Genomic DNA, 10,930 nt, shown 5'->3' with positions numbered 1-10,930 from the left:
CTAAAAAATACTGGAAGGATTAAGATTTTTTTTATAGAAGTAATTTACAGATTTGTTTAACTTGCTGGCACCAGTTGATTTGAAAAAAAAAAAAAAAGTTTTATACCGGAGTACCCCTTTAAACTTTTGAATATACTTCATAAGAAAATGTTATTTCCTTTTTATAGAAATCATGCCTTATAAAAATCCAGAATATAATTGGGGGAGATTTACAAAACCTTTAAAAAAAAAATGAAAGAAGCAATGCGATTGGTTGCTATGGGCAACTCAGCAACTTTTCCTCATGTTTTGATAAATCTCCCCCAATCGTGTCCAGCTTCAGCATAATCTTTGGGTCTCTTTGGATGAAGAGGAAGTTGAGTCATGCAGAGTGAGGACATGGCCCCTCGAAGGTGAGGATGACAAACCAAGTGAGCAAAAGAAACAAGGGGAAACAAGAATTTGTGACACAGTGGGGGAGATTTATCAAAACCTGTGCAGAGGAAAAGTTGCCTTGTTGCCCATAGCAACCAGATTGCTTCTTTCATTTTGCAGAGGCCTTGTCAAAAATATAAAAAGGGATCTGATTGGTTGCTATGAGCAACAAGGCAACTTTTCCTCTCCACAGGTTTTGATCAATCTCCCCCAGTATATGTACATGTTCAGGATTAGTTACTGAGTAACATATACATTTTTTTATTTATTTTTTGTGGGATATGACAGGTACGCTTTAAGGATACCATAAAAAGTTTAAAACCACCTCTTATACCTGTTTTTCTCTGTACTCTATTGCCAGATTTATCAAACTGTTCGAAAAAGTGGAGTGATTTTCCCACAACAACCAATCAAAGCTCAGCTTTCACTTTACCAGAGCTCGTTAGCTGAGCTGTGATTGGTCGCTGTGGAAAAATCTCTCAAGTTTTTCTGTCACACAGTTTGATAAATCTGGACCTGAAGTTTTCTCACAGTTAAAATGCATACTGGGGAATTCTCTTTAAAACTGGTGCAAAGGAAACAAGAAATAGTTGCCCATAGCAACCAATTTCATTGAGATATATATATATATATATATATATATATATATATATATATATATTGCTACGAGCAACTACTTCACTTTTCCTTTGCATTAGTTTTGATAAATCTCTCCTTGGTATCTTCAGAAATTTTAAAGGATTTTAAATACAAGAAAATTGGACTGGTGAGTGCCCTTTATATCCTTTCTATATTATAAGATATGTTGTTGGGACTCCTTTATACACTTACTGTCACTCATTGAGGACATAGCCGCAAATGGGATCCAGACAGTACACCTGTGCCGAGTACTGTGTGGGGGGATACTCTTTTATAGTATGTTCACATGACAGAATTTCCAAGGTTTCCTCATCTTCAAAAATCCATAACTCCTTCATATTTCCATCTATAGACCCATATAAAGGCTTGTTTTTTGCGTGACCAATTGTAATGAAACCTCTGATTTTACGATAAAATGTACGGCGAATCCAAAAAATATTTTTTTAGGGAGGAAACTTAAATGAAAATCACAATGTTGCACATTTTGGAGGGTTTCGTTTTCACACTGTACAATTTATGGTAAAAATGATATGTGTTCTTTATTCTGTGGGTCAATACGATTAAAATGATACCCATGACTGGATACTTTTATATTTTTGTACCGCTTAAAAAAAACAAAAAAAAACTTTTTGTACAAAATCAGTAATCTAAAATCGCCCTATTTTGAACACCTAACTTCATTTTTCCGTAAATAGGGCGGTATGAGGGCTCATTTTTTGCACCATCATCTGAACTTTTTATACATTTGCATATATAAAACTTTTATAACATTTTTATAAGCATTTTTGGACTTTTTGAAATTTTTTTACGTTTATGCCGTTCACCGTACGGGTTTATTAACATTATATTTTGATAGTTTGGACATTTACACATGCGGCGATACCAAATATGTTTATTAAAAAAAATTACGCTTTTTGGGGGTAAAATGGTAAAAACTGACAATTTTTATTTTGATTGGGGGAGGGCATTTTACTTTTTTTATTTTTAAATTTTTCAACTTTTATTTGACACTTTTTATGTCCCCATAGGGGACTATCTATAGCAATCATTTGATTGCTACTACTGTTCAGTGCTGTGCATAGGGCATAGCACTGATCAGTATTATCAGCTATCTCCTGCTCTGGTCTGCTCGATCTCAGACCAGAGCAGGAGATGCCCAGAGATAAACGGAGGCAGGTGAGAGGACCTCCGTCCGTCATTACAGATGATCGGATCGCTTCGGCAGTGCTGCAGGCGATCCGATCATCTATTTTATCATGCGCATTGTCGCAGATGCAATGATCTGTACAGATCACGGCATCTGAGGGGTTAATGGCAGACATCCGCGCGATCGCGTATGCCAGCCATTACCAGCGGGTCCCCGGGTGCTGATAACAGCCAGAACCTGCCGTGTATGACGCGAGCACCGCTCCGATGCTCGCTGTCATACACAGGACGTAAATGTACATCCTGGTGCGGGACGTACTGCCAAACCAGGACGTACTTTTACGTGCATGGTCGTTAAGGGGTTAAAGGGGTGCTCCGCTGCCCCAGCGTTGTTCCGAACACTTGGAGCGGGGGTGGGGTATGGGGGTCGTGATGTCATGCCACAACCCCTCAATGCAAGTCTATGGGAGGGGGCGTGGTTGCATTGAGGGGGCATGTCGTGAATTCAAGAGGGGCATGGCCATGACGTCACGACCCCCACCGCCAGCAACCAGCATTCTAAATTAATCCTGGGTGCTGCACAGTGATGGCGGGGGTTCCAGCTGCGGGACCTCCGCGATCAGACATCTTATCCCCTATCCTTTGGATAAGGAATAAGATGTCTAGGGGCAGAGAACCCTTTTAATGGGATTCTGCTGCACTGTGCACATGAGAGAATTTTGATATTTCTGCCTCCGCTGAATAAATTGACATGTAAATTTTTGGGTGAAATCCGCTCCAAAATGCATTGCCATCTACAATATCGACACATTACGAGCGTTCCTATCTCCCCCGCTAGTGAACATACCCTCATTGTGCTGTGCATAATAATCAGCATGTCTATGGCAAATACAGAATTTTACAGTAGAAATGTAGAATAGTGATACATGTCAAATAATTCCATGTTAATGTATTGCCAATTCCACAAGCTAAAAAAACCCTTAAATAAACACAATAAATAAATCTTTAAATTATATCATTGTAGTTATTTTATTGAAAATTATTAATCTCTTGAAATCTTTAAACATTTTACACAGCTTGCGCAATATGTACTGCTATATAAAAAGGACACGGCTGTCCTTGCAATCCAGAAAACAGGTCAATGTTCTGTTTTTATTTATTTTGTTTGTTTGTTTGTTTCGTGCACCTATTAAACAGTAGTTTAATTCTAAAATATTTTCTGTGCTTAAAAACAAAGTGTCCTTATTGAAGCTGTGCTGGCATCCTGTACTATCGGTATTAGCCTTCAGTCTGCTGCTGCTGTACCGTACATGCTAGTAACAGAAAAGGAAAATAGTAACTGGTTAATTTAACCTCTTTTGTCTTTCATTGCTTTTATGCATTCCAAGCACTTTGATGATAACTGGGTTAAAAAAAAGAAAATCCAAAAATAAAGGAAAAAAAAAAAAGTATCCACATATTGGTAGGACTTCCGCGTGACAGCGGACATTTAACAGGGAGTTTGGCCACCCACAGTTTGTCACACAGAAACCGTAACGTAAAGCTCCTCGATCTCTTGTTTGAAGAAGTCTCTGAGTTCACGTCTTTTTGCCTTAAGTGTTGGTGTCAACAAACCGTTCTGTACAGTGAACATCTCTTTATGGATATGAATTGCTTTCACCTGCAACAAAACCTCAAATTAGAATTGTGTATAAAGAAGACTAAAGAAGACTAAAAGAAACAGATACAAGGGTAGCATCCATTGACAATGTGAAACATTTTAATATTGTATTTTGTTTTCATATGATCACTTATAGTTGAGGCTGCACTACTGAAAGATTCTGATGGCAACTTCTGAATTCTGTAGAATAAAATCAAGGGCAGTGCAGCTCAATCAATAACTAGCCTGAGGTTAACTGGTATGGTCTAATTACCCCAAGACCAAAAAATCTATAGAAAAATATATAATGAAGAAATTATATGTCCAGTCCTCAAGGATAGTGAAGTATAGGAAAAATAGCAAAAGGGAAAAAGAAAAAAGGAGAAAAGGAAAAAGATAAAGATTAAAGGGGTATTCCAGGCAAAAACTTTTTTATATATATCAACTGGCTATGTAAAGTTAAACAGATTTGTAAATTACTTCTATTAAAAAATCTTAATCCTTCCAATAGTTATTAGCTTCTGAATTTTCTGTCTAACTGCTCAATGATGATGTCACGTCTCGGGAGCTGTACATGATGGGAAAATATCCCCATAGGAGCTGCACAGCTCCCGGGACGCGAGTCATCAGAAAGCAGTTAGACAGAAAACAGCAACTTAACTTCAGAAGCTAATAACTATTGGAAGGATTAAGATTTTTTTATAGAAGTAATTTACAAATCTGTTTAACTTTCAGGAGCCAGTTGATATATATAAAAAAAGTTTTGGCCTGGAATACCCCTTTAAGATATGGAAAAATTAAAGGATAATGGGTCACAGATGAAAGTGTGAGATATATAGAGATAAAACTAGTAACAACTTAAAAATACCTGCAGAATATAGTTTAAACAATAATGTGCATTTATTGAGTGAAAATGGTATTAAAACGCCTGGGCAGGGCCCATGCCCAGGTATTAGGAAAAATATGCTTATTAAAAATAAATTAAAAAATATAGATTGCCAACCTTCTTAAAAAAAAAAAAATATATATATATATATAAAAGTTCATAAAAATATTTTATATCAAATAGCAGCCAATGTCCAAAGTCAGTATAATGATTCTAATCTGATTTAGCAGCCACAGTGGTTAGAATTGTTCATCCAATAGAGCCAATGCAGTGTAATAGCAGCAAAGTACATACAAAGTGTCTGTTAGGTGTAGCAGATAAGATGAGCGATACAGTTGTAACTTTCACTTCACTTCAAGGAGAGCCGGTTATTATGAGTGTGAATGATTACAATATTTGAACATTTAGAGCGGTACCTTATTTGAAGTCTTCGCCGTGTTCCACGGCAGCTGACCGTCTCCGGAGCGGCAGACTCCGGAGACTGTAATAGATCAGCGCCCGCATGGACTAAAACAAGGGCAACCACCAACCTGGCATGGGTGTAGGGGTTCCTCCGAGAAGGCGTTTATGAAGGTATACTGGTCCCAAATAATGTGATGTTGTCCTTTGTAATGCAGAGAGCTGGCATCCAATATGAAACGGTGGGTGAGTGAAGGTTTGCTGGGCACTGTTCGCTCGTCGGCCTAAGGAGTAGCAATCAGCTGTAAGCCGGCGTCCTCGTGGTGTGAATAGCGCGCTATTCAATGGTGGGCCGCAGGTTTGGGTACTGCAGCGCTGGCAAGGCGGTATCGGCTGATTTGGTAGCTATATGAGCAAAAGATGGTTGTGGCAATACTTATAGATCGAGGCTAAACGCGTTTCACCACTATTGTGGTATTCCTCAGTAGCCTTAACATATTACTCTCTTTACTGCAGGATACAGATTCTATTTTTTTTCTTCTTTTATTGATGGGAGTCTCTATGACATGTTAAAGGGGTTCTCCACCCCTAAACATCTTATCCCCTATCCAAAGGATCGGGGATAAGATGTCTTATGCGCTGGGGACCCCCGCAATATAGCACGCAGCACCCACCTGTTACTCCAGAAGCGCTGGAGGGTCTTGCTCCCGACCATGGGGACGGAAGATCGCGGCGTCACGATTCCGCCCCCGTGTGATGTCACGCCCTGCCCCCTCAATGCAAGTCTATGGGAGGGGGCGTGACAGACGTCACACGGGGGTAGTGTCGTGACATGAGAGTCGTGACATGATCTTCCGTCCCCGTGGTCGGGAGCCAGACACTCCAGCGCTTCCGGAGCAGTAACAGGTGGGTGCTGCGTGCTATATTGCGGGGGTCCCCAGCGGCGGGACCCCCGCGATCAGACATCTTATCCCCTATCCTTTGGATAGGGGATAAGATGTCTAGGGGTGGAGTACCCCTTTAATTTTTTTTTTTTTTTTTTTTTTATAACAGTATTACAACTGAACTTTCTATGTGGTGGCCTAGTACAGCATCTTCAGCTGCTACCCATAAGAGATTGGTCGGGTGGCTGGGTGGCTATATAAAGTTTGCTGGATGCTAGTACATCTTACAAGTACTGTATGGTTATGCATATTTTCTGCATTTGTAATACATTTTCTGTTTTGTACCCCAAGTCTAAAGAATACACTGAAGTCTACAGCGTGCATTGGGTTATGTATTTAATTAATCATTTGATTTAGTCACATGTAGGACTTTTCACCAATGAGAACAGAAGCTAGTCCCAAGTCTAACCCCTCTCCTTTGGAATAGAGGTAGACCCTGGCCTTAGTCAGGAGAACATGTCTTGCTTCTCAACTCTGTTATATTTTGAGGAGACCAAAGTGGGCACACGTATTGCTAATGTTAAGTATGCCTCTTACATATAGGCCTCATTTCTCTAGTTCCTCATAGTCTCTAGTTCCGTCTGCAGCAAAGCTGTTTCTGAGCCTAGCACAAGTCCTGCTGCAAGTACAGTCTACATTTCTTCATTCAGCAAGGATGTAGATGAACAAAGGCCTTGCCGCATTTCACTAGATCACTTATTGACCTCCGGTTGGACCAGTGGCAAACTGTCTACCAAGTCAGGGAGGATTTCCCAAGCATGTGCTTCTCCAAGTTTCAAGTCTCCGAAAGCCACCAAAAGTGTGAGTAAAGTGGACTCCTTAGTTTGCATTACACCGTGGCCACCTCCTGTGAGATCTGGGAACAGCTATACAATGATAAAAGGATATTGTGGGGTTTACAGCCCAGCTATGTGACACATCTGGATCTACTACCCTCATCATTCTAACACTCTAAACTTGCCGTAGCCACCATAAGAACAGGTTATAAATATCTGATTACTTGAGTGGGGACGAACTGCGATATCATGCACAGCCACCACCAAATATACAGTGCTAACACGCTGTTGCCCCCTCAAGCAGGGGTGCCAAGGATTGGATCCCCACAGAAATTATATTGAAAGGCTAACCCAGGAACAAGCCATCAATACTAAAGTGCTACAAAGTACACCCCAAGAATATATAACACACTAAAAGCTCTGGTTAAACAAAATATCAGTATGCCAGTATGGCTAAATCTGCATTGTCACAAAAGTCTACTGAACCAATAGCAACATTGCAATCAAGCTATAATATGCATCATAATACCTTTTTACCAATATTCAAGTGTGGTAATGGGGTGTGATGAGGGCAGATGGTGTTACCCTAGGGGCAGATGGCATTAACCCCTTGTATTCGTGACGCCAGGGTGTGGTTTATCCTCAATACCACCCAAAGGTATACCGCTAGATCCTGGGCTAGGCACGGGGGCAATAATGACTCCGAAACCAAGTTAAGGATAATGGTAGCTTTACTGAGGGTAGACAAATGGTAACGTCTATAATGTTCAGCCAGGGCCCACGGAGGTGACCAGTGACTCAGAGACCTTAAGGGCTTGCTGGGACTTGTAGTAGATATAGTCAATTTAATGCAGGCCACGTTGACTTGACAAATGGTGACTGTGACTGACTTGACTTTACTGATGACTGACAATACTGAGACAGTGGTTACTTGTAGCTGCTTGTGGCTGCAGACTGGACTCCAGGTCTCCTATGACTCTGGACACTCTATAGGACTCGACTTGACCTCAGCAAAGACTTGTAAGAAAAAGAGAGAGCTAGCTCCACCCAGGGCTTATATGGAGGAGACTAGCAGGAAGCCCATAGGTCACCCCTGGGATCACCTGCTCACTGGTACATCCTGGGTAACAATCACATGACAAGTCACATGGTAAACAGTCTTAAAGTGACAACGTTTTCTGAACCCATTTCATAGTATAATACATTAGAAACATATTTATATGGGGGACAGATTCAAGGGGGCCCAGGGGACACTGTAGGGAGGCTGCCTGACAGGGCAGCAAGAGTACGGGGTAACACCTTCCTTACTGGGCCACCACACAAACATATACCTGTGGTGTACAGCTCAAATGTGATGTGAACAGCTGCAAAGGCCAATAGTAATATCTCCATATGCATTATGGCTTTTATATAATTTATTACCTGCTCGAAGGAATGCAGCCCACTTTCTTTTCCAAGTCTCACCATATCAGCCATCATTGCTTTTTTTAGTTCCTAAAGAAGATATAACCATCAATATACTACCACAATTACTAACATAAGTCTTTTATGTATATTTTTATTAGGGTATAATAAAACAATCTCTGAGATTCCTGGTTGAAGAGTTAGGGCTGCGCGGACCTGTGCAGTCATCACTGACAGCAATGCAGTCATCACTCTGCCGAAAGAATTAACATGTTTATTCTATTGGCGGGTGAATTTCTGCAGAGAAATTTGCCGTAGAGGGGCATCCATGCGCCCCTTTTGGTCGAAACCATGGCCATTCTCGCAAAGCAACGCCCATTCAGTGAGCAAGACAGAAATGGACAAATATTTGCAAAAATGTTGCACACAGCTGGATCTTGCGTTAAAATTATTTTGCCTACTTCCAGGTGAGAAATCTGCTGCTTGCTCTTTGATGCTTAAAGGGAGCCGCTCATCAGATTTAAACGGGTATTCCGGCTTTATACATCGTATCCCCTATCCAAAGGATAGGGGATAAGATGTATGATCGCAGGGGTCCTGCCGGGGGCTGCATCGAGATCGCGGGGGTCCCCAGCGACGGGACTCCTGCGATCATACATCTTATCCCCTATTTTTCGGATAGGGGATAAGATGTATAAAGCTGGAATACCCTTTTAACCATATATAAGCCATGACAACGGGTGATATATGGTAAAATCCCCAGGAGATGTTTCTGCCTGCCGGAATTGTAAGAATATATAGGCTAAAAGTGCCCCCCACTGGCCCCGTAAGTAGTCCCCTGGGTGGGGAGGAAAAAGATTTTACCATATACTGTATAACGCGTTGCCACCTGTTATATATGGTAAAATCTAGTGACAGATTCCCTTTAAACGTTCTGGCATGGGAAGAGGTTAAAGTGTTAATTTTTGTTCTTGAATATGATTTAGCATTTTTTAAACTAGTAGATTTGATTCTCAATATACTATTATTTTATTAGGCTCTTGGCTTTCAGATAGACATCCCCTACCTAGATGTAGATACAAAGTATAATGTAGTGGCTGCCTGCCTCTCCCATCCCCTACAAAGTATAATGTAGTGGCTGCCTGCCTCTCCCACTAGAGGGAGTCTGGAATCTTACACTATACTGTAAGGCTAGAGCTACAAGGCACAAGTCACACAGCCAAAGATCGTGAATACACAAAGAAGGGGGGCTCAACCTACAGGTGGCAGTGTCACATGCCAGGAGCTAATGAAAGTGATTTATGATTTCTACGCTGGATTTTTGTAGATTAATACACCAAAAGCTTTTCTACTCAGCTTTCTTTAGCATTTATAATATTTTTCTTTGTGGTAATATCATACCAAATTATTGCATAGTTCTGTAAATGTTCCTTCAAAACCCTTCTTCTTTGCCCATCCTGGCATCACTTCAGCATCAGGAACAACAATACCAACTAAACAGGCCTAGTGAGAGAAAACAAGACACAAAAAAACTAAATAACAGTCAAAATATTTCTATGTTAAGGCCACACAAAATTTATAATTTTCCATCTTGCATTTTTAAAATTTAAAACAGTTTTGCATCATTGCATCTGAAGGGTTTATGCTATGAAATGGGGAAAAAAACATAATCCATGAATCCAGGCAATAAAAGCCAACTTCCAGTGCAATTTTTACCCTTTTTTTGTCACTTTCTTCACTTTCAATGGGCATGCACCAGTTAACCATGTGACCACCAAGCAGCCATATTTTCCAGCATGCATTGCAGTCTGGACCTTGGTAATTCTAGTTACCAGAGCTCAGTTCTCCTTTATCAGTCCACTGACCTACACAGAAAGTAGCCCCCTCCAGTAACCACAGCTCACATCCCATTCACCGCTCTAGTAATCACATTCAGGCTCACATCCCATCCCCACCTCAGTAATCACATTCAGGCTCACATCCCATCTCCACCTTAGTAATCAAATTCAGGGTTCACATCCCATCCCCATATCAGTAATGACATTCAAGGCTCACATCTCATCCCCACCTCAGTAATCACATTCAGAGCTCACATCTCATCTCCCCTCAGTAATCACATTCAAGGCTCACATCTCATCCCCACCTCAGTAATCACATTCAGAGCTCACATCTCATCCCCAACTCAGTAATCACATTCAGAGCTCACATCTCATCAGCACCTCGGTAATCACATTCAGGGCTCACATCCCATCTCCACCTCAGTAATCACATTCAGAGCTCACATCTCATCCCCACCTCAGTAATCACATTCAGGCTAAGTTTCCACTTGTTTTTCCATGGGAAAAACGCTGCACCCAGATGTCAGCAGGGAGTCCATGGGAAAACGCAAAATGCCAAACCCACGTTACGTTTTTGGGTTTGGCGTTTTTACCCTGACCCCGTTTTGCTGCCATCTGGCAGTTTTTCCAAATTGCAGCAATGCTGAGACTCTGGAAAAAACGCCATAGTTTCAGCATTCTCGGAGAGAAGAATGATGCATAGCATCCCTACATCCTTCTGCAGCCATACAGCTTTTTCCACTGCAGCATGCTGCACTGGAAAATGTCCCTGCATAGATCTGGACTTCAGCTGTGCTGTGGCTACAGAGCCGGGAGAACAGCTGATGCTGAGCAGTAGATATACG

General features: G+C 41.2%; 1 protein-coding gene across 4 annotated transcripts in view; it reads right to left on the bottom strand.

Annotated features, from left to right (window-relative positions):
* Positions 1 to 3,215: 3,215 nt before the first annotated feature.
* Positions 3,216 to 10,930, bottom strand: part of ACSL6 (acyl-CoA synthetase long chain family member 6) — a 207,867-nt gene continuing 200,152 nt past the window's right edge. For all 4 annotated transcript variants that reach the window (XM_056575058.1, XM_056575059.1, XM_056575061.1 and 1 more), the window contains 3 exons: positions 9,649 to 9,750; positions 8,266 to 8,337; positions 3,216 to 3,859 (listed from right to left, as the gene is read on the bottom strand). In XM_056575058.1, the coding sequence (XP_056431033.1) occupies positions 3,719 to 3,859; positions 8,266 to 8,337; positions 9,649 to 9,750 (315 nt within the window). In that variant the 3' untranslated portion in view covers positions 3,216 to 3,718. The remainder of the gene's footprint in view (positions 3,860 to 8,265; positions 8,338 to 9,648; positions 9,751 to 10,930) is intronic.

This window comes from Hyla sarda, chromosome 4 (genome assembly GCF_029499605.1).
Source record: "Hyla sarda isolate aHylSar1 chromosome 4, aHylSar1.hap1, whole genome shotgun sequence".
Taxonomy (NCBI): domain Eukaryota; kingdom Metazoa; phylum Chordata; class Amphibia; order Anura; family Hylidae; genus Hyla; species Hyla sarda.
This window is presented reverse-complemented; position numbering and strand designations above follow the sequence as displayed.